This window comes from Anabrus simplex, chromosome 1 (assembly GCF_040414725.1).
Source record: "Anabrus simplex isolate iqAnaSimp1 chromosome 1, ASM4041472v1, whole genome shotgun sequence".
Classification (NCBI taxonomy): Eukaryota; Metazoa; Arthropoda; class Insecta; order Orthoptera; family Tettigoniidae; genus Anabrus; species Anabrus simplex.
This window is the reverse complement of record NC_090265.1, coordinates 237,497,397-237,522,690: the sequence shown is the minus strand read 5'-3', so window position 1 is coordinate 237,522,690 and position 25,294 is coordinate 237,497,397. Positions and strand designations below refer to the sequence as shown.

The following is a 25,294-nucleotide window of genomic DNA, read 5'->3' as shown; positions in this document are numbered from 1 at the left end:
TAATAATCACTTCAAAAAAGCTTTTGCATATTGCAATGTTCATACTGTTGAATTTCCTTATTTAAAAAAAGATTATTACAAACATGTTTAATTTACACAAACAAATATTCCAGCAAAGTCCAGAGGTTCTCTTATTTCTTCCTTTCTCACAATACAAGATATTACCAACAAAAATGAAATCCTGCTGTCCGTTCTTGGTGACCAAATTGTAATTCTGCTGTTCTTTCTTGATAATACATCTGCCACAAAGAGGAAGGGGAAGGAGACGATACCAGTTATTAGACAGCATTAGAAAAAGAAAGGAAAATTATGCAGAAGTGATACACTACTTTTTCTCCTGAATTCCCTGTTACATATCTTGCTGCTTTTCTCTGCACGCCATCTATTTCTTTTATTAGGTATTCCTGGTGAGGATCCCAAACACTGTTTGCATATTCCAATAATGGACGAACCATACTTAAGTAACTTTTCTCTTTTAATTCTTTGTTGCAACTTTTATTTTTTATTTTTTTTAATGTTCTTTGTTCGGGGTCTCGACCCATGTGGATCTTTTGCCCTTACCTGGCACCATATTATATGAACCTGTGTGTAATTGGAATGGTGGTAGTGTGAAATGTTGTGTGTGAGGAAAGGAAGATTAAGGACGTCACAAACACCCAGTGCCCAGGCCAGGGTTATTAATCATTACAATTAAAAACCCTTGACCCGGCAGGGAAACAAACCCGGGGTGACAGGCAGACGCATTGCCCCCTACACTGCTGGGCTGGACTTGTTGCATCCTTTAAGTAGCCACATTATGACATGTAATGACCTGTATGCTTTCCGAACAATGTCATCAACATGACCCTTCCAGTGCAAATTTCTTTCAAATCTCACACCTAAGTATTTGCACTTGCCATCTTTTGGGACAATACCTCATCCGAAGTATATTTAAATTCCGTTTTTAAGCTCCTGTTTGTGAATGTAATGGTTGATTTGCCTCCATTAACCTTCATATTATTTTCTTCAACCCATTGTTGGATACTGTCAAGTCTCTTTGTAATTCTGAACAATCCTCAGTGTATTTTATTTCCCTATAGACAATTATGTCATTTGCATATATTAAGAAAAGTAATGGACCAAATTATACTACCCTGTGCAATTCCCTTCCAAACTTTCCCTTCTTGTGATACATTATTTCCTACTTTGACTTTCTGAAACCTTGAATTTAGAAATGTTCTTATTCAATGTATAACCCTTATGTCCAGTCTTATTCCCTCCAGTTTCTGTAATAATAATCCATGTTCCACTCTGTCAAAGGCTTTGGAAAGGTCTATGGCTATGCAGTCCAACTGGCCTCCTGAATCCAACTGATTTGATAAGTCCTGCTGAAATCCCACCAGTTGTGCCTCACAAGAAAATTTCTTTCGAAGTCCATACTGGCTTCTCATGAACCAATTTTTATCATCACATACCCCTCTGATGTACTTTGCTATTAAAATACAGTATTTTACAAACTACACTGGTCAGGCTGATTGGTCTGTAGTTCTTAGGTTTCCTTTATAAATTGGTATTATTATACATTCCTTCCATTCCTTTAGTATTACACTATTATTTATGACATAGTCAAAGAGAAATTTTAAGTAAGGCACCATTGTCTTTAATACCTCCCCAGTAATTTGATCACTCCCTGCTGCTTTCCGTTGCTGAAGCAGTTGGATTTCTCTGAAAATATGCTCATTTCTGAATGAGAAGCTTCTTGTTTCCTTATGTGTCTCTCCCTCTCTATCTTCTGTTTTGGTTTCCAACTCCTGACAATATTCTACTGAATCTCTGAATTCCCTACTAAATAGATTTGCTTTCTCAATATCTGCTATCTCAATATCCCACCATTGTGGGAATTTGGATTCCTTTTTGATTCCTAATATATGAATACAGCTTTTTCCATTTCCCTTTATTGTCATTACCCTCTTAAAGTATACAATAAATTAAGTATATATTTTGGTTCCACCTATTCAATACAAGAATATTTATGCGAGTTACATCACATGCGAGTTTATAAATGGTACCGGTTTCGACTCCAGATCTGGGTCATCAGCCGATAGTTCAAAAAGTGCAAGATACAAAAAGCACAAAATCAATGTACAGACACATAACAAGAAGTAAAAAGGCAAAAAATTAATAGTTAAAATAATTGTTTGTGGTGAAAGTTCACATGGTGCTGTATATCATATTAATATGATGTATTACGCTGGAGCATTAAAAATCATTAAAATCTTGATATGAGGATAAACGAATACAATGATAAATCTTACAAAACATGTGAAAGATAGATGAATCTGGGTCATTAAAACTTTAAAATAATTATAACTATTTGACTTGCTGTGAGGAAAATTGAAGTCAAACACCAAAGTGTTTAATAATATAAAATGCAGGTTTCAGCAACAAATAAGAATCATAGTTGACATTCGAGGGTATTTTTATAACCTATGTCCAAATAATTCTTGAGATAGCGAGGTGTTCATGTGAAGGTCATATTTTACTGAACAATGGTTGTTGTTAGTCCCAGTTCGATGTGGAACCAGAAAGACCTAATGAGAATAATAAGAGCCAAGTTAGGTGTAGTGTAGAATTTAAGGCAAGGGAAAGAATGAGAAAAATAATGTATAACTCACCTTGCGCAGCATGATGGAATGCTTGACATGCAGTGAGGGACTGAACAAAGAGATGTGTAAGAGAGCGGAAAGAAAAAGAGAACAGAGTGAGAGTGAGGGAGGAGGAGGGGAGAGGAGAAGAGAGGGACGAGGGTGAGGAGGGGAGGGTGAGACTAAGGCGGGGCAGAAAGTTGAGGTAGTAAGGGTAAATGACGTGGGTAGGTACTCTGCAAAGCGTGGAAAATCAAACTCGAGTTTAAAAATTTAATGCTTTGAAAAATAAAGATGAGAAAGTCAAAAAGAAGTTTGTTTCTATGAAATGTCGTTTAAATTAGGATATTAGCAAAATTAGTGATGCGAATTTTTGTATGTTCTGAGAAGTCCTCAGAATCCTTGTTTTGGGCCAGATATGTTGATGATACTCTAGTAATTATGAACGAAGAAATTACTAACGCGGCTTCTACGCTTCTTCTCAATAACATTGACCCTCGCATTAAGTTTACTCTTGAATCTGAAACCAACAAAACTATAAATTTCTTAGACTTGGCTAATAACAGACACCCTTCTTCTCGATCCTACAAAATTTTCAGAAAACTCACACAAACAGCGTCTACTATCTGACAAGATTCTTTGCACCCACAAGCACACAAATGTGCAACTTACAATAGTTCAGTTTTTTTTCGTGCACCAAGCTCGATAGCTGCAGTCGCTTAAAGAGCGGCCAGTATCCACTATCGGGAGATAGTGGGTTCGAGCCCCACTGTCGGCAGCTCTGAAGATGGTTTTCCGTGGTTTCCAATTCTCACACCAGACAAATGCCGGGGCTGTACCGTAATTAAGGCCATGGCCGTTTCCTTTCACTTCCTAGGCCTTTCTTATCCCATCTTCGCCATAAGACATACGTGTGTTGGTACGACGTAAAGTAAGTAGCAAAAAAAAAAAAGTTTTTCGTGCATTTAACATACTGATGTCCAAGAAAGACTTTAAAAACTAATTTAATACTATCCGCACAATTGCTAAATTCAACGGCTACAACAATTTTTTCATAGATCGGATAATCAAACAATTCAAACACCGCCCCAAGACAAGTTTAACGAAAGCAAAACTGAACTTTTCTGCATTTTCCACCTTTACTTTTAATAAGGAATAAATCACTTTGGGAGTGGCGACCCCATCGTACTAATAGCCTATATCTGCTTCATTCATTACATCCCTGATCCGGTCAGTGACTGGACAACAGGTTGTAGGTAGGTTTTTCACTTTTAATAAGGATGTTTACAAAGTCACCAACATCTTCAAAAAGAACAACATAAAAATAGCTTTTAGAACCAATAACAGGAATGTAGAAGTTTTACACAACTCTACTTCAGTCAACAAATGAAATGTTTTTTTCAAAATCTGGGGCTTACAGATTTAAATGTAACAACTGCAGTTCTTCGTATGTGGGACGGTGCAAAGTTTTACTATTAGATACTCAGAACATGTTAACACTTAATAGGTTCTTGGCAATAGGACAACATATACATGATTCCAAACACAGTTTCACTAACAACTGAAAATTGTTTCATACATCTTGACCAGTCCTGTGATCCTAATTTTAATTTAAACTACATTTCAGAGAAGCCGAACATTCTTTTTGACTTTCTCATCTTTATTTTTAAAAGTATTAAGTCTTTAAACTCGAGTTTGATTTTCCACGCTTTACATAGTACCTACCCGCGTCATTTACCCTTACTACCTCAACCTTCTGCCCCGCCTTAGTCTCACCCTCCCCTCCTCTCCCTTGTCCCTCCCTTCTCCTCTCCCCTCCCTCTCTCTCACTCTCACTCTGTTCTCTTTTCGTTTCCACTCTCTTATACATCTCTTAGTTCAGTCCCTCACTGCATGTCGAGCATTCCATCATGCTGCGCAAGGTTATACATTATTTTTTTCGTTCTTTCCCTTGCCTTAAATTCTACTCCACACCTAATTTGGCTCTTATTATTCTCATTAGGTCTTTCTGGTTCCGCATCAAACTGGAACTAACAACAACCATTGTTCAGTAAAATATGACCTTCACATGAACACCTCGCTACCTCAAGAATTACTTGGACATAGATCATAAAGATACCCTCGAATGTCAACTATGATTCTTATTTGTTGCTGAAACTTGCATTTTATATTATTCAACACTTTGGTGTTTGACTTTGATTTTCCTCGCCGCGAGTCAAATAGTTATGTATTTTAACATTTTAATAACCCAGATTAATCTATCTTTCACATGTTTTGTAGGATTTATCATTGTATTTGTTTATCCTTATATCAAGATGTTAATGATTTTTAATGCCCCAGCCTAATGCATCATATTAATATGATATACAGCTCCATGTGAACTTTCACCACAAACAATTATTTTTAACTATTCATTTTTTGGCTTTTTTCTTCGTAGGATTTATCATTGTATTTGTTTATCCTTATATCAAGATGTTAATGATTTTTAATGCCCAGCCTAATGCATCATATTAATATGATATACAGCTCCATGTGAACTTTCACCACAAACAATTATTTTTAACTATTCATTTTTTGGCTTTTTTCTTCTTGTTACGTGTTTGTGCATTGATTTTATGTTTTTTGTATCTTGCACTTTTTGAACTATCGGCTGATGATGACCCAGATCTGGAGTCGAAACCGGTACCATTTGTAAATGATATGTGATGCAACTTGCATAAATATTCCTGTATTGAATTTTTTTTTTTTTTTGCTTTACGTCGCACCGACACAGATAGGTCTTATGGCGACGATGGGATAGGAAAGGCCTAGGAGTGGGAAGGAAGCGGCCGTGGCCTTAATTAAGGTACAGCCCCAGCATTTGCCTGGTGTGAAAATGGGAAACCACGGAAAACCATTTTCAGGGCTGCCGATAGTGGGGTTCGAACCTACTATCTCCCGAATACTGGATTCTGGCCGCACTTAAACGACTGCAGCTATCAAGCTCGGTGCCTGTATTGAATAGATGGAACCAAAAGATATACTTAATTTATTGTAATCTCAGTTCAATACGGACCAATATGAAATTCTTATCTTTCTCTTGAAGAATGCCATTTATATAGTTTTTTTTTTTTTTTTTTTTTTTTTTGCTTCCTTTTTCACTCTATTAAGTTCCCTTATTAGCTGTTTTTTAGTTTCTCTACTCTCCGTACCCTCTTTGATTTTTCTGTTAACTATTCTACATTTTCTTTTTAATTTTATTTCCCTTATATAACAAACAGGATCTGAGGTCATTTTACCCTTCTTAACAGGTACAAATCTCTTCTCTCCTTCCCCAATGATTCCTTTAAAGTTTGCTCAAAGTGTATCCACACTACTCCCTTCACTTATCCAACAACTGAATTGTGATTTTCAGGTAAGTCCCAAATTCATCAACTTAAGTTTTGCCATAAAATTTCTTGTCTTTTCTTTTATTAACCCTTTTTGGTACCAGTCCTACATCCATTATGACAGCCTTATGGTCATCTATTATTTCAATTGCCTCAGTTTTATCAACAATTTCCCATGGTTTAACCAAGAATACATCTAGTAAATAATTGAGGCTAGTTCGTTCTTGTACTACTAGTGTAAATCCTCCCTCCCAAATTAACTTATCGTGGTTTCCCATTTTCACACCAGGCAAATGCTGGGGCTGTACCTTAATTAAGGCCACGGCCGCTTCCTTCCAACTCCTAGGCCTTTCCTATCCCATCGTCGCCATAAGACCTATCTGTGTCGGTGCGACGTAAAGCCCCTAGCAAAAAAAAAAAAAAAAAACTTATTTGCCAGTTTCTGTTCAGGGGCTTCACTTGCAGCTCCATTCCATTAAACTTCAGGCAAGTTTAGATCTCCCCCAACTATTACCATATCATTTTTATTGTTTTTATGAGTATAATCTATTATTTTCTCAATTATTTCCATGTCTCTTTCCTCTCTTCTTGGCCCATATGTTCCCATAATTCCCACCTCCTTCATATTATCACAAACTATCCCTAATATTTCATGCCTTTCATCGGTAAACCATTTGTGTGAGCAATAAGTTTCCTTCACCAGAATAAACACCCCCCTCCATTTTATCTCCTTGGTCTCTACGATAGATTGTATACCCTTCTGGAAATACTTCTTTATTATCCACCCCTTCTCTCAACTACGATTCAACTTCTATCACGACATCAGTCTTATAAGATTGCATCAATGTATCGAATTTTAATTGTTTATTCACTACACTCTGACACTTTACCAAGAGCAATCTCAGACCCCCTTCCTCCCTAAAATTTGATTGTTGCAATTGAATTACAGCTGGCTCTTTCTACTAGTTTTCCTGGACAGTATTATAACTCAAGGGAGTTGCCTTTTTTTTTTTTACAGTACATGTCTTATTATTAACAAAATCGAGAACAATATTTGCAATATTTCGTTTACCTGAAAGCCATGTTTTGTGTAACAGTGTCTCTTGAAACTGCTGCATTCATTTACCTGAGTATTATGAAAATGTTTACATATTTTAACCATATCTGTATTAACTTTCTCCACTTCATTGTTCACACATGAGTCTCTACTCAAATCATGCGTGTGGAGCACATTCACTACAAAGATGTTAGTGTGAGTCAGCTTACCTAGTGTACATTTAAGTTGAGAACTGACATTCTTGGCGTCATTGAGAGCCACGTCGTTCATCCCACCGATGAACACTACTACGTCATGACTTCTGGGATTTCTTGCTTCCTGCTCCGTGTTTTCCAGTTCTTTATTTTGTATTTACCGATGCTGCAATATCTTCATTGTTCATTTCCTTCGCAATTCCTCTCACCTCGCTATCATCAAATATAAGAATGTTCGACACTTTTGCCGGTGCACTGTGTGAGATTTTAGGCCTAACTTCACCGCGTCTCATAACGGAGTTAGTGCTATACATTTGGCTGTTTCCCATACGGATAAGTCCTTGCGTATCGCTTGGTTCCCTCAGAGCTGAAAATCTATTTTTGGTATCAATTACAAAGTTTTCTTTGACTAACTGGAGATTCTATTTTCTGCCCATTGAGTAGGGTGACCAGATGTCCTGCTTTTCGCAGGATACTCCTTTTTTTTAACACCCTATCCTGCGGTCCGTGAAGAGGCTTGAAAATTGTATAAATATCCTGCTTTTTATAAAATATCCTGTGAAAATACTGCAAAAAATGTTTGCATTATAAATGGTTTAATTTATTTTGCAGAATGTGGTACATGTAATTATTAATATTTTAATCGAATGAAAGGGAATGAGAAATAAAAAATATTTTATTTAAGATGGCCACAGCTTCAAATACAAACACTCCCATTTCCGGTTGTCGTTGCGGTCATTACTTTCAAGACGAGAAGTGCAGTTCGGAGCAGTGTAGTTGTGTACTAGCGTTGTGACAACTGCTCTTTCACGGCTTTGAGCATAACGTATGCAACGGTACTGGTGATTATCCAGATGATCAGGTAGTGTGGTTTAAGCTAACCGTGGTAATCATGCTGGAAGTTAAAGGTAAATGTGTACTAAATGCCAAATTGCAGTTTCTTTATCCGTTCATTGTACCAGATAAATCGAAAAGCGATGTTCGCTGCACCAAATGTTCAGTTTGTTTTCAATAGCAAACAGTGGGAATAGCGCGATTGTACGACATTTGGATACTAAGAAGCACAAACTCGCTGACAATGCTGCTGCATCCAGCTCATTGCTCACTACTTTCTTTCGAGGAGCTGAACTGGGGTCAGCTAAATAGAAATTGTCAGCTTTGAAGGCAGTTTTACATTCCATACTGTTAAACATAACCAATGTTTTCTGGCAACAATCTGGTTCTCCTATCATGCAGAATGTTTTTGTACAGAGAGAAAATCTCTCAACATCACATGAAGTGATTGGACAAAACTTCAATGAAGCCACTTCATCTGGTTTTAGTTCCGTTGTTTCATCTATCTCAGCTCCTAGCACTCTGACTTCTTTTGCCAACGCTTTCCATCTTGGATTCCTCTGCAGAACCCTATCGAACTTTACGCTGACAGCGGCTACCTTCCCAGACATTTGGTCAAAACTTCCCCTGACATCTTCCACAATCCTAAATGACTCCATCTGGGGCATGCAACTTTTCTCCAAGTCGGTGATTGTTCCCGGCATATTGTTGACGTTTGAAGATGCTCCAATTTATGCAGCGGATATTAGCTTCCACCATTGCAGTGCATAGGTCTGAAGAAAATTGTTGTTGGTCGCTGTTCACAGTGGATTGGTAGAAAAGCTGCGTTGATACAGCTTTTCTGTGCTCGTGTCAGATGCATCGCAGTATTTCTACGTTGATCTATATGTTTTTTCCACATTTGATCTGAAAAATAATGAAATTTACTTTAATTATAATGTTCCTATATCTTAAATTTCTACAGTTGGGATAATTTGTAATAAAGCTTAGTATATATATCATGCACTTATTTCATAAAAAAGAAAAAGACTATTAGAGATGATACTTCTAGAAGTACAAAACGTTAAAGTAGGAACAAGGGAATTTGTAATTTACATGGAAATATGCCCCCAAAGATTTTTCAGTTATAATTTGGCAGTATCGTGTCGAATTCACCGGGTGAAAATAAATAATAAAAATGACGTGAAGCGATACGTGAATAGCGTAGAGGAGAGATCCATCCTTTATGCTTGCCAGGGACCCATCAACTTCCCCTAGCAGTATTCCTACTTACATAGACAAATTAAAACTATAAATTTCAGATATATGAACATTTTATTTGTTGCTATTTGCCAATTTTGGTCAGCCAGGTCAGGTGTCATGAAGACTATTTTCTGTTACCTGCAACAGATCCTGCATCATGTGTGCCCACAAGGCTACTAACCTCGTTGAAAATTAGAAAATCGCATAATTTGAAATTGTCGTGGAGTGCGCCCATAACCTTGCTTTTTGACATAATTTAGCAAGACGCTAGGGGATGCTAGAGGCTTATTGGCCGCTTTAGGGTCTTTCTAGCTAGATTTCGTTCATTTTATTGTGCCTATAAATGCTTATTTCAGGGGTTTGTGCCTATTTGGAGTATAATATTTGATGCCTTCTTTCTCTATTTTTAAGGAGCCGATTTTCGTATAGTGCATCACATTTTGCTCAACAGAATTTATCTTCTCATTGGCTTCAGGAATATAGGTGATATTGTAGAAATTTTGTTAATTTTGTATGCTACAAATGCTCCTACAGAAAGGGACAAATGAACAATATTTGGACAAATGAAAAATCCAGGCTAAAGCCTGAAAATTTAAAACACATGGTAATCGCTAGGTGCAACTTGGATAATAACTGCGTAGAGTTTTGTGACATACTGTGTGGAAACTTAAAGTTGTTGAAGACAAGTCATTCAAGTGAAAAGTACGAGAACCTTCCACAGTGACTTCACACTGCAACGTGTTAATGTAACACTATGTGTTGTAATGTAAAGAAATGTAATAGCATAATAGGTCAGTAGGTTAAAAAAAATTGGTAATTTTTGTTATTGGAACATATTAATCTTTTTTATAGTATCTAAAATCTGAGTGTTTTTAAGTTTTATCATGCTGTAGTGAGTAATAATGTCCAATATTTTGTATGCTTGTTACGCTTGGTATCGCTTAAAAGGAACGAGAAAAATCGACGATTAAGTTCGCTGATAGATCATATTTATGATCAGGTCCTGCATTTTGTCTCTGAAAATCTGGTCACCCTACATTTGAGGCAGTTCAATTGATGCATTAACCCTTAGCCCTCCTTTTCTTCTGAACACTCCTGCCTCTCCAGTTCCATTTAAGAATCTGCTTGCAGAGGGATAACAGACAGCACAAACATATTGACAGCGTATTTATAAAAATCAACTAAAGCAAAGGACAAAATAAATATAATACAATTACAATACAGTATTCAGGTGCAATGTTCAGCATTTTCAAACATGAAATTATCTCAGACAGTCACTTTTTGTCTGTAATAGTGCATTGTGTGGAACTTCCCAAAACACTCGCCGGGATGTAATCCAGGCTTTCTTCTGCAAGTTTTGCTGAAAAACACAGTCTCGCATCGTAATTTAGGCTTACTGTTCATTGCCATATTTAGGATTATGCCTAAAAATGCTTTGAATTCAGGAAGAGTGACATCTATCCACAACTTCCTAATAGACTCGCGTGCGAGGGGCGTAACCTTTTGAATGTTTACACTAGCATACCGGTTAGTCTCGCGCACAATTTCCGGCAATAACTCGTCAGTCAAGAATAATAACTGGAAAAAGGCAAGTTCATTCAATCTTGCGGTGGTTTATAACCTGACGTACCTGTGAATGGGCTTTTGAAGTCCAAGTCAGTGTCACGGTATTTCCTCCATGCCATGTTGCTAAGGAACATTTGTTTACAAACTTACATGGTCTTCAAAGAATACACACAAATCTGATTTCAAAGAGATTATAGCTATACATGGCTTCAAATTGTTGTGGAAGGATTGCAGTAGCCTACTGTACCTGTAATTCATGTATGCATAACCCGACAAAGGAGTTATATAGGGAAGAATATGTTCTCGTTGTCGGGCATGGCCTGCCGCGTGAGTGCTAAGGGTTAATATGTTGATTGAAAAGCTGCCTTCATTTAGGTATACTGCACTGATGTTTGCCCTTAAACTTTCCCGTTTTAGATAGTAGTACTGGTTTAATATGATGTGTCTTTAAATTTGCAGCCAGTTTGTCGAAGGTTGTTTTGGCCCATTTTCTGCTCAACTGGCCAAGAACGGCCCATATCGAGCCTTGGAAAAGGAAGCACAAGATCTTATGTCTGCCCTCCATGAAAAGTTGGAGCGAAGGAGAAGAGATCTACAAACTGGCTTGGGAGTGACTGTTAGGAGCAAGATCAAATTAACCACCGTAGAACTTAAGGTAAGCGTGTTAATGTAGCATGAGTTACGGGCATAACCTGTTTTTTAACATTTCTTTCCGTAGTAAAATTGAGCAAGAATTTTCCCTGCACCAAGAGATGACCCCCACCCTAATGAAGGTGTGAAGTGGAAATCAGCTGGTCAGAGATCGAGAAATAATTGATTTGGTATTTCCAATGTTAATGTAATGATAAATCTTGCAGGTAACTCATTCTTGGTTGTCACCCAGTGTGCCAATTTGGGCTAGCACACCTACCAAGTCTCTCATAGTGCAATGGCACTGCCTGTGGCTCCAAGTAGCCTACGCAGTGGCATCCACTATATTAACTAGCCATACATCTTGGTATATTCCTAGCTATATGTGATTTGATAAATGACAAACATTAAGGTTCAGCTATTCATTTATACATACTTACTCTTCATAGATTAGGCTATTAGCTTGTTCCAACTTAGTTTTTAAGCCATCTCTTCATGAGTTGATCAGTATCTTTCCTTCCACTCTGATGATATTCAAGGGCAAGCTTCGGGATTCTGTTGTTATCCATCCATAGAACATGGTTTTTCCAATTTACCGTCTTGGTAAATTCTATCATTCACGCTGACACAGACAGGTCTTATGGTGACTATAGGATAGGAAATGTCTGGGAGTGGGAAGGAGAAGCATCCATGGCCATAAGGTACAACCCTAGTATTTGCCTGGTGTTAAAATGGGAAACCACGGAAAACCATCTCCAAGGCTGCCGACTCTTATTTCTTCATTTTGCTTTTTACCTTTTAGGGAATGTCCTTTTACTGATCTGAGGAACCTAATTTCTGATGCTTGTATTTTGTTTCTGTCACTTGATTTTTATTCACCGGTGCCTCACTTCCATAAATCAGAGTTGGTACTGCCATAATCTTATAGAATTTAAGTTGAGCATCCTCTCATACTTTTCCTTTCATTGTTCAGCGAATTGTTCCACACACATATATTGAAATCTATGGAGCTTTTTCTCCATTTTGTCATTAAAAGATAAATCATAGCTGAGATAAGTGAAAATTGATACTCTTGTTCTACAGGTTAATTGTCAATTGCTGTCTTTGCACGGATAGGATACTTCCCTTGCTATGCCATAACTTCAGCTTTCGTTCTTGATAGCGTGGCGACAATAATATATGCCCGTCTCATGGTGGAGCTAGGAGACAGGAACAAGCTTGTGTAGAACACAGAATAAATTAATCTAGAAGAACTAGTATTGATCAGAAGAGAGCCCAGTTTTGCAGAGGGCAGTATGTGAAAATGTGAATTGTCCTCTTTCTGTTTTCATATGCCTGCCTCATGGCCATAATCACTGAGGCATCAAGTCTTTATGGACCAACACCTTGGCTAGCCATTTTGAGTCCTGTTGGTGGGGGAAAATCACTAGATTTCATGCCAAAAGCCTGGATTCAATTCCAAATTTCTCCACAGTGTTATGTAGTGAGAACATATGACACTGTTGATGGGGATTCATCCATCGAATGGATCAGTAGTAGGTCTTGAGCAGACCTTTTGGTGTTACTCAATCGGAGTAGGCTATGTCCTAACACTGGGTTTCACCCTCTCTACATCATCATCTCGCACTCAGATGTGGAGGTTTCCAAATGAGCGTCAAATAGAAAGACTTGCCTCAGGCGAGCCAAACATGTCCTCGGACTCTTCTGACGCTAAAAGCCATATGCTAAATAAATAAAATTAATATATTTTTTAGTATTCGGGAGATAGTGGGTTTGAACCCCACTGTCGGCATCCCTAAAGAGGGTTTTCCATTGTTTCCTATTGTCACACTAGGCTGTACCTTAATTAAGGCCATGGTCTCTTCCTTCCCACTCCTAGCCCTTTCCTGTTCCATCGGTGCGACATAAAGCCACTTGTGAAAAAAAAAAAATGTTTGTGTTTGTACGTATCTCTTCTTTCTGTCACTCCCTCTTCTGGCAAAGACCAGTATTGTGTTTATCTGTTTCTGTGTTCCTCTCCTCATTCCTTGCTTCTTATTTTGTATATTTTTGGTCTGGATTAGAGTAATTTTTACTGTAGAACAGCTCATCATAGTTTGAATTTTTGTCTCATCATCTGATATTGAAGCATTTAATATTATTTTGTGGCTTATTATATATATCAAAAGTATGTTCACAGAGTCCTTTTGTTCACTTCAATTTCCAAATATTATAGAGAGGTAAGATCAAATTCCACCGTCAGCAGCCCTGAAGATGTTTTTCCGTGGTTTGTAATTTTCACACCAGGCAAATGCTGAGGCTGTACTTTAATTAATGTGATGGCCACAACCTTCCCAATCCCTTCCTTACATCACAGAAAACAATAGATATATTAGTGCAATGTTAAACCACTATCAAAAAATATATATGGGAACATGAAAGGGGATCCACAATAGCATAGAAACAAGGACATATCAATATGAAAAGAGGGAGCAACAAAAAAGACAAGGGCAAACAGTGAAAATAGAAAAGGGCAATCTCCAGTTCTACATCCATCTCTTCTAGACCTCAAAAGTTTGGTTTTGCAGAATTGGGCAGAAGACATGAATGTAGAAAAACTATGGAATGATGAAGAGAGAACCAGTCTGTTTGAAAATGGTCGTCTCATAAAGATGTGGAGATTGTCCTAGCCCCCTTTGTGTTTTCAGTGTTTGTCCTTGTATCCTCTTCCTGCTGCTCCCTCCTCCCAAACTGATGTGTCATTGTTTATCCTACTGTGTGTTCTTTTTCATGTTCCTATCATCCTACGAGGCAATTTGGAAAGTAAAGAGCATTTAGCTGTAAAAAATTTCATTTTAATATCAAGCAAACTGAATATACAAGTATTGTCTCATGTTTTACCCTACTTTCCCACATGTAGTTCAATATTTAAGCACTTGTCGTACCTGGAACCAGTTTAAGTATTTTCTCATCGTAGAAATTTGCTGCCTGTTGCTTTAACCGGTCCATGACAGCATCCTTTACATTGTCATCATTGCTGAATTTTTTTACAGCAAATTGTTCCTTCTTCTTCTTCTTCCAAAACGGGTGAAAATTCGACGGTGCCAAGCCTGCACTGTTGTAGGGTAGGTGTGGAAAAGTATCCCAATGAAATTTACACATTAAGTTCTGTGTCTTCCTATCAGTATGTGGTTGAGTATCATCACAGAGAAGAACAATGCCTTAGGGGAGCATGCCTGTGCAGCAGTACTGAATAGCCCAACAAAGACATCTTAGAATAGTGAAGTAGCCCCCAGCCTTTATGGTGATGTTCCTTAGCATGAATTCAGCGTGTAAGACACACTCTCTTGCAGAAAGTATATACCATGGGTTTCTGCGATGAAGCAATTTGTTCAACTTTGTGCGGCAGTTTTAGGCGATTTTGAGTGATGCCATTCAAGTGATTGCCATTTTCTTTTGGGGATTCTATACAATACTCCTGTTTCATTCCCTGTGACAGTTTGATCATTGAACTCATTTCTATAATGTTGATAACACTTCAAGAAAACAGAACCCATTCATTTAGCTTGGTGCCCACCTGTAACTATCCATGGTATTCACCTTGAACAGAGTTTGTGGTACTGCAAATGTTCAGTGACAATTTTGAACGCAACTGTGTGGACACTTCCGGTCAATTTGCATGCACCTCACTAATCGTAAAGCACAAATTCTCTTGAACAATGCAACAAACAGTTTTGTTTATGTTCATCCGTAGTGACGGGATTACCTGGTATCTCCTCATCGTGAACATTTGTCCTCCCACTTCCTAATATTGGCCTCATTCAAGTCATTGATGAATGTTAATATATCTAATGTTTTCAGCATTAAAAAAAAAAAAAAAAAAAAAAAAAAAATCACAGTTGGAAGGATTATCAATGAATGAAAACCTACAACCTGTTTTTGACCGGGTCAGAGATGTAATGAATGAACCAGATGGGGTCGCCACTCCCAAAGTGATATTTTAATGACTGATAGATGCTATGGTATGAGAATGGAGAGTGTTGCTGGAATGAAAGATGACATCGAAAACCAGAGTACCCGGAGAAAAACCTATCCCACCTCTGCTTTGTCCAGCACAAATCTCACATGGAGTGACCAGGATTTGAACTTCGGTATCCAGCGGTGAGAGGCCGACGCGCTGCCAATGTTTATTAGTACACTCAATAACTGAACGAGTTACGTGCCAACAACTATACCAGAAGATGTCCACATCACTTTTAACACAACCCATGCAAGACTGGCTGCAACAACCCAGCTGTGCAGTCTGTACATGCACACATTCTTTATTTTCAGAATTGCTCTCATATATATGATGTGGTCTGTCGCTCGTTTGATCCCATTACTTATAATGACAGGTCTGTGTGAGAAAAGGGAACAGAAAGAGGAGACAAACATGAAAACATAAAAGGATAAGGTTCATCTCATTTTCATACACAAAATATTAATTTGATTTCTCACTTGTTTGTTCCTTTCCATTAGTTACCTTGCTGCTTATAAGAGAATTATTTTCTGACTTCATCTTATATCTTTGTCAGCTAAATACCCACTGCAATTTTACTAATATAACTTTTATTCCACAGATAGCACTCCAACAAGCAGCTCTAATGCTTGAGAGGTTCTATCCCACTCATGTACTTCAGAGGTTACCCATCAATGAGGAAGACTTCTGGGAAAATAAAGGGCTCTCTGTTAATGATTGGGCTGGACTTGCTAGTCTAATGTATGCTGACATCTTTAGCCTGGACTTCTTGACACCTCTCGAGGAGATGGACACAAAGTTCCGTTTAGAGGTAATTAGTGTTAATGTTAATAATAGGAAATAGAATAGTTTAGGAAAGAATTATAATATAATAAGACAAGAATTAGAAAATAGTGTTGTCTTCAAACATTCATTTTTTTCTCTTTTTTGTGTGTATGTACAAGAATTGAACTAGGGAGGAGATCTTTCTTCTGCAGATATTTTTGCCTCTCAGTGATTCACTGCTTCTCTTTTCCATCTCTGAATCTTGTATAAGGTAGCCACTGTATTTATTCTTTACTAGGATAATACACGTTGAACAATCAAGGGTTTAATTTGGTCTGTTTAATGTGTCCCATCAACATGTTTTAATTATGATAGAAAATAGGATCATTTTTATGGCTCTTCGTATTGAGAAGATGGTTTTCATTTGAAGAATACTTATGGGAAATATGAACTTTATTGTAACATTAACTTGATTGTAAGGAAGAAGCTGCACTTCAATTAAATACAGTGGAACCTTAATTCTCCATTTTTGGAGAGACCACAGAAAATAACGTACAACACGGGAAAACGGAAAATCCAGGAACCAATAAACTATCAACGATATGGCTAAACATCACAAAAATGAAATATGTATTACTATAATCTTAAAAACACTCCTAAACAAAATCAAAAGCATCTTAATATTGCCCCCTATTTACCCGGTCTAACTTAGCGAGCATACGAGAGATCCCAAAGTGGATCGTTTGTTTGCTAGCTGTCCCAAGTTTGAAGGACAAGGGTTGACGACAATACAAAAGAAAACAATTTAAAAACCTGCTTGACATTTATTTTGAGATATGCACATGTAAAATAAAATTTGAACAAAATCCTTTCTTGCTGAACGTTGCCCGATTAACTCACGAATTTACCATTTCCAAAATAAATATGCATTTTATAAATTTACATTGCTGGATTTTTGTGGATGCTGACATATCTGGAATATTCTGCAAAAGAATAAATAATAAAAATTAGCCTAATCTTCTGGCTGCGCAAAAATTAAATAAATGGAAGAACTCCTTCCTATCCTTGTATAATTGAACCATAATAATAACATATCCATAAATGAACATTGTAACATCTTTAAATATAATACCAGCTGCATTATTTTAAACAAAAAATTAAATGTCCCCTTAGTGCACGTGGTTGATGACCATGCTATCCCTAAACCTAATCTGTACACTGTATCACAGAAAAACACACGACACTATCATCATCATAACTATTTTTTAAATGACAATGACATGTTTTACAGTACTCTATTTATTGAATTATCACTTCAATTGTACAGTACATGCACTATTGAACGAAAACATTCCAAATTCTTACGAAAAGAAACTTGTCAACAATCAAAGATGAAAGGATTTCCGCCGATATTCCTCTTCAGTGTTTCCAGCACACCTTGGTCCGCTGGCTGGCATAATGACGTCACGTTATGAGGGAGGAACGTGAATTTGATGTCACCACTTCTAAGTTGCTGTTCATTTGGGTGTGATGGAACGTTGTCTAGTTGAAGAAGAGGTTCTCTAGGGAGATTGTTTGAATCTAGAAAGTTTTCTACATCTGGATCAAACTGTGTAAGAAAAAAGTCTTTAAAGATGTCTGACATCCTGGCAGCCTTCTGATTCATGTAATGGACTGGAAGAGCATTAACAAAAATATTTTTAAATGCTGTAGGCTTCTTTGCTTTACCAATCATAAGCAATTTTCCTTTTAAGTTCCCAGTAACAGGCAAAAACAGTAAATATTTCCTTACTACGCTTGCAGCCAGATGCAGACGTCTCAGCTTGGGCTGCGAGAGTTTTTGATGGCTGCATCTTGAAATTTAGCCCATCTCATCACAATTAAAAATCAGACAACTGGTTAATCCTTCAGCAAGTATTTTTACTTGGAATTCCTTTATAAATTTCACAACCTCATTGGGTTTAGCTGACATTTTTCCTCCACAGATATTAAGCTGCCTAATGCCGGACCATTTTTTTCGACCGATCAAGCCACCCAGCACTGGCAGTAAAATTAGGGTCCCCTTCATTAAACTTCTGGAAATACACCGCCTTTTCTTGCAGAATGGGGCCAGATATTGGCAGGCCCTTTTCCCGGTTTTGAGTAAACCAAAGAAATAGTGCTTCACTTACTTTTTTGTACTCACATTTCTTCGTTGTTTCTCTAATTTTTAGCGCTTCAGTTGTTGCTCTGGTAGAGCACCATTTTTCAAAACCTTCCCTCTTTATTTTTCCAGTCTCCCACTGTAACACGTCCAATACCATAATCTGAAACCACTTTTGAAGAGCTTCCCCTTTGTCCAGTCTCTTGAACGGACTCAACTTTTCTTCCATAGAAAGAATCAGTTTCTTCCGTTTACTCGCTATACGCACAGCGGATATGAAAACTATAACATCCGCACCCAACAGATACTACACTGAACAATGACTGAAGACTCGCTGCACCTGTCGTTGAGAAAAAGTTGGTTCTACGCCAGCAGTCAGGCCAGTGGTTTTCCGATGGTCGCACCCTCCACACCGGGTGTCCCAGAATTTAGTCTCCACCAAAAGTTCAAAAATTAAGTCTACCAGTATCGGATAACATGGAATGTCAGATAAGCGAAGGTCTGTTGAGCGAACTCTACTGTACTGCAATTTTAAAAAGATAGAAAAGTTGAAAGCTAGAAAAGCAGCTGGAATTGATTAATACTTCTGGAAATATAATATAATATAATATAATATAATATAATATAATATAATATAATATAATATAATATAATATAATATAATATATAGTTCCATATCCAAAATGCTTTAATAGAAGTTGTGTATTTATATAGCTACTGTAGAAATCGTGGAATTTACTGTCTAGAGCTACAACGGAAACTGAATGAAATTTATTGTAGTTTTAATATATTTTGGTATCACTAAATTAATGATGTTTTAAGACCATTATTTTTAGTTGTTACTGTTCTATTATTCTTTATTGTATGATATTAAAATATGATTGCATATCATGAACTAGGACCACTCATCATGCAGTTCACTGTGTGTCATAATGCAAAGTAAAGTATTGCAATATAAAATGTAAATAACGTTTAGTCCGTCTTATTTAAAGGCAGGATTTATAACTCAAATATTAATCCTAATTAATAATCAAACATTGGGTTAGTTGAGAGACAAATACAATGCATTACATCAAACACAAACTAGAGTTTGGTTATCTCTGTAAAGATGAGTACAAATAAATAAATTTACTGTAAACAAGGGAAACCATTTGCACAGGTGCACACACATTCTCTCACTAAGTTTTCCCTTTTTCCCCACTAGGGCTTCAATCCTCACCTGCGAACCATGTGACCTTGCCGCGGTGGGGAGGCTTGTGTGTCCCAGTGAAGCAGTTAGCCAAGCCACAGGTGCAACCATGTCGGATGGGTATCTGTTGAGAGACCAGACTAAGGAATGGTTCATCGAAAGGGGGGTAGCAGCCTTTCGGTAGTTGCAGTTGACATACGTCAACTTCAATACGGAACCAAAATGACATACCTGCCAACCCTTCCGATTTACCCGGAAACTTTCCGGTTTTTAACTCGTCTTCCGATTTTCCGATTTATTTTCACATCTTCCTATTTTTGACCAATATAACCTCTAGTACGGCCAATACTCTTCCCCTATGATAAAAGATAAATTCTTATGTGCTAGTTTAATTTACGAAACCTCATTTTTAAGCGTATTTATTTGATGCTTTATTTCATGAGTGTTTCCTGCTCACCACAGCAGCGTGTGGACTTAATACAGCTGGGGATTCGGGGCGGCAATCGTCCTGCAAGCAAGAGAGGCTAGCGCGCGCTGGCGACTCAGTTAATCCGGACGAAAGAAAGAATTTCTTATTGTGTTGTTTGCGCGCTGTAAACTTCGTTTCTGTGCGTAGTTTCGTCGGAGTTGTAGGCCACGTGTTTTTTCTTGCATCTCTATGCTTTCCCCCTCTGTCAAAGTTGTATATTAATACTGTATGGGACACATTGAATTGTTTTGTATGTGGTAGTTTAGCGTATTTAAGTGCATAATTTTAATGAGTTGAATGTTTTTAAGGGTGTTGTGTCAGTGACAGTTTCTGGTATTTTCTTTTCTCGTAATGGCAAAAAAATATAACAAAGGTTATCTGCAAGTGTTCAGAGATACCTATAAATTTCCGTTCATGTTACCGTCTGATAAAGGAAACTACCGTATTTTCTCACGTAATTAACGCCCTTTCACAATTTACGCATCCCAATATTTTTGGGTCCAAAGTGGAGAAAAAGAAATGGTCACTTATTTGACGCACCCACAACTTCAGACATCCATTACGCAGCTCCGGATGCTTTCCGAAATAAATAGTATGTCAACTACTCAAGTAGCAGGCTTCCTATTACGAAAACGGGCATTCCGAATACAGTGCAATGTGCTGTTATTAGTCGTTAGGAAATCCCACTGCCCTAGTTTTAGGAGTGTTTTGGGTACGGGACATTCTGTGATCTCAAACTTGTCAGTCCACAGTATTCGAGTAATACTGGATCATTCCAAACTCGCGGTGATCAGTTAACGCCGAAACATACGGGAATAGGGCAGCAAGTCTTCAGTGTCCAAATGAAACGTGCGTTACCGCGGTAACAGATGTGCACTTCAAGCGGCCAACAACTCTCGCAAAGCATTTCGCGGACCAAAAAGCGGCAAGTTTCCGCATGTAGAGGAGGATCTGTTTAATTATATGATTTTGTTACGCAACGTTGGATAAGCCGTTTCTCACGTAATGCTGTACTGTATTTTAAAGAATGAGAAATAGCTTCTGCACATGGAATCAGTGTCTCTGATATGAAGGTTAGCCGAGGCTCGATTAATTTTATGAAGAGATATGGACTTTCCTTCGACAAAGAACAACATTGTGCCAAAACATGACGAATGTTTTAATCATTTTCATCGCTTTGTGATTGAGAAGCGTAAAGTGAAGGAATATTAGATCTCTTGTATAAGAACCGCAGGTCAGACGCCAGTCAGTTTCCATATGCGACAAAGTCGAACAATCGATAAGAAAGGAACATCGTACGCGCTACTGTAAGCAGAAAAAACAACGATGTACTGCAATGCTTGCTGTAACAGCTGATGGCAGAAATCTTACAACTTACATTGTTCTAAAACGAAAAACAATGCCTAAAGCAAAATTTCCGAGAGTGATGCACGTTCGTATTCAAGAAAAAGGGTGGATGGTCATATCACTCGTACAAGATTGGATACGAACGGTTTGGGGTAATGTAGCACGGTCCCTCCTTCGATGACCATATTTTATGTAGCCTATCTTTAAAATATAAATGAATTGTTAATAATTGGTAAATATCTGAATTCCTTGAATAATTTACGTATTTGAAGTTTTCGCCTGTATTTTTCGTAAAAAAAAAAAAAAAGCGTTAATTACGCGAGAAAATACGGTATTATGCATTTTGTTGTGTGTGTCGGTGTGACAAATATTATTCGTACGTAAGTGTTATAAATGAGAATGATTAGGTACATTTTCTTGTAACCATTTTTATGTTTTCTTAGTTTAAGATTTTAAATTTAATGGTCAATTCGCATTGCAACTGTAGGATATGTATGCCTTTTATCCTGACCTTTTTTTCACCTAGACCGTGGTGGATTATATGTGATGAAATCCAAGAATTTAAAAAATCTTCCTATTTTTGGTTTCTAAAAGTTGGCAGGTATGAAATGAGAATAGTTACTTGTAAGTTGCAAGTGTGCCAGTCTAGATGATTGACTGGTACGGCCTTGTAATAATACCCAACATGGCTTAGCTGTATTGATACTGCTACCCAGCTGAAAGCAGCGGGAAACTACAGCCATAACTAATTCCCGAGGACATGCAGCTCTCTCTGTATGAATGATATACTGATGATGGCTTCCTCCCGGGTAAAATATTCCGGAGGTAAACTAGTCCCCCATTCGGATCTCCGGGTGGGGACTATAAAGAGGGGGCGATCATCAGGAAGATGGATACTGACATTCTGCGAGTCGGAGCGTGGAATGTTAGAAGTTTGAATCGTTGTGGTAGGTTAGAGAATCTGAAAAGGGAGATGTACCAACTATATCTAACTTTAGTCTATACAAGTGAAGTCAGGCGACTACCGAATTATCAACACAAAATCAGACAGGGGAAATGTAGGAGTTGGTTTAATAATGAATAAGAAAATAGGGCAGCGGGTAAGCTACTACGACCAGCGTAGTGAAAGAATTACTCTCGTCAAGACAGACACCAAACCAATGCCCACCACAATAGTGCAGGTTTAAACCTACTAGTTCAGTGGATGATGAGGAAGTCAAAAGAATATATGAAGAGATAGAAGGTTTAATACAATATGTAAAAGGGGACGAGAATCTAATTGTGATGGAAGATGCAGTGGTAGGCCAAGGAAGAGAAGGTAATGCAGTAGGAGAATTTGGATTGGGACAAAGGAACGAAAGAGGAAGTCGGCTGGTTGAACTCTGCACTGATCATAATTTAGTCCTTGCCAATACTTGGTTCAAACATCACAAACGACAGCTGTATACGTGGACGAGACCTGGAGACACTGGAAGGTATCAAATAGACTTCATTATGATTAGGCAGAGATTCAGAAACCAGGTGTTGGATTGCAAAATTTTCCCAGGAGCAGACATGGACTCTGACCACAACTTGTTGGTCATGAAATGCCATCTGAAGTTGAAGAAATTGAAGAAAGGAAAGAATGCAAAAAGATGGTATCTAGACAAGTTGAAAGAAAAGAGTGTGAGGGATTGTTTCAAGGAACATGTTGCACAAGGGCTAAATGAAAAGGCTGAAGGAAACACAATAGAGGAAGAGTGGATACTCGTGAAAAATGAAGTCAGTAGGGCTGCTGAAGAAATGTTAGGTAGGAAGAAAAGATCAGCAAAGAATCAGTGGATAACTCAGGAGATACTAGACCTGATTGATGAACGACGAAAATACAAGAATGCTAGAAATGAAGAGGGCAGAAAAGAATACTGGTGATTAAAGAATTAAGTGGATAGAAAGTGAAAGGTAGCTAAGGAAGAATGGCTGAAGGTGAAGTGCAAGGATGTCGAAGGTTGTATGGTCCTGGGAAAGGTAGATCCTGCATACAGTAAAATCAAGGAAACCTTTGGAGAAAGGAAATTTAGGGAAAGAAGACAAAGCAGAAAGATGGCAGGAGCATATCCAACAGTTGTATCAAGGTAAAGGTGTAGATAATTTGGTTCTGGAACATGAAGAGGCTGTTGATGCTGATGAAATGGGAGACCCAGTTTTGAAGTCAGAGTTTGACAGAGCTGTGAGTGACTTAAATAGGAACAAGGCACCTGGAATTGATGTCATTCCCTCTGAATTACTGATTGCCTTAGGAGAAACCAGCATGGCAAGGTAACATGTATGAGACGGGGGAAGTCCCATCCGATTTTCGGCAGAATGTTGTTATACCTATTCCAAAGAAAGCCGGTGCTAACAGTGTGAAAACTACCGCACTATTAGTTAAGTATCTCATGCCTGCAAAATTTTAACACATATTATTTACAGAAGAATGGAAAAACAAGTTGAAGCTGAGTTGGGAGAAGACCAGATTGGCTTCAGAAGAAATGTAGAAACATATGAAGCAATCCTGACTTTACGCCTGATCTTAGAGGATCGAATCAAGAAGGACAAGCCCACGTACATGGCATTCGTAGATCTAGAAAAAGCATTTGATAATGATGATTAGACCAAGCTATTTAAGATTCTGAAGATGATTGGGATCAGATACCGAGAACAAAGAATTATCCAAAATCTGTATAAAAATCAGTCTGCAGTGATAAGAATTGAGGGCTTTGAAAAAGAAGCAGCAATCCAGAAAGGAGTGAGGCAAGGCTGCAGTTTGTCTCCCCTCCTTTTCAGTGTTTACATAGACCAGGCAGTAAAGGAAATCAAAGAGGTATTTGGAAAGGGAATCACAATCGAAGGAGAGGAAATCAAAACATTGAGATTTGCCGATGATATTGTTATTTTATCTGAGACTGCAGAAGATCTTGAGAAGCTGCTGAATGGTATGGATGAAGTCTTAGGTAAGGATTACAAGATGAAAATAAATAAGTCCAAAACAAAAGTAATGGAGTGCAGTCGAACGAAGGTAAGTGATGCAGGAAATATTAGAATAGGAAATGAAGTAGATGAATATTGTTACTTGGGTAGTAAAATAACTAACAATGGCAGAAGTAAGGAGGACATAAAATGCAGATTAGCACAAACAAGGAAGAGCTTTCTTATAAAAAGAAATTTGCTCACTTCAAACATTGATATAGGAATTAGAAAGATGTTTTTGAAGATTTTCGTGTGGAGTGTGGCATTGTATGGAAGTGAAACATGGACAATAACTAGCTCAGAAAGAAAGAAAATAGAAGCTTTTGAAATGTGGTGTTACAGAAGAATGCTGAAGGTGAGATGGATAGATCGAATCACGAATGTGGAGATACTGAATCGAATTGGTGAGAGGAGATTGATCTGGCTAAATTTGACGAGAAGAAGAGGCAGAATGATAGGACACATGTTAAGACACCCAGGACTTGTTCGGTTGGTTTTTGAAGGAAGTGTAGGTGGTAAGAACGGTAGGGGTAGACCAAGGTATGAATATGACAAACAGATTAGAGCAGATGTAGGATGCAATAGTTACGTAGAAGTGAAAAGTTTAGCACAGGATAGGGTGGCATTGAGAGCTTCATCAAACCAGTCTATGGACTGATGACTCAAACAACAACAACAGGGCTTCGATGTAGATTCCACTCTGCAGGGTACACTGGCAAAGCAGCCTCGACATGTGCAACAAATGGGTGGCCAAATTAACATTAATTGTAAGTTTTGTCAATCTAGGCAACCTCCAGTTATGGAAAAAGAAGAATAAAAACAACCCATTCATGAATGAATTCATTTAATATATATCCTGAAAGTATTTGAAAATTTTCACAGCT

The 25,294-nt window shown here is 37.8% G+C and overlaps 1 protein-coding gene across 1 annotated transcript in view; it reads left to right on the top strand.

The window, feature by feature from the left end:
* Nucleotides 1–25,294, top strand: part of LOC136886224 (uncharacterized) — a 905,658-nt gene that overhangs the window by 870,206 nt on the left and 10,158 nt on the right. Inside the window, exons 21-22 of the mRNA XM_068231034.1 lie at nucleotides 11,345–11,540; nucleotides 16,114–16,323. Coding sequence (XP_068087135.1) covers nucleotides 11,345–11,540; nucleotides 16,114–16,323 — 406 coding nt within the window. The remainder of the gene's footprint in view (nucleotides 1–11,344; nucleotides 11,541–16,113; nucleotides 16,324–25,294) is intronic.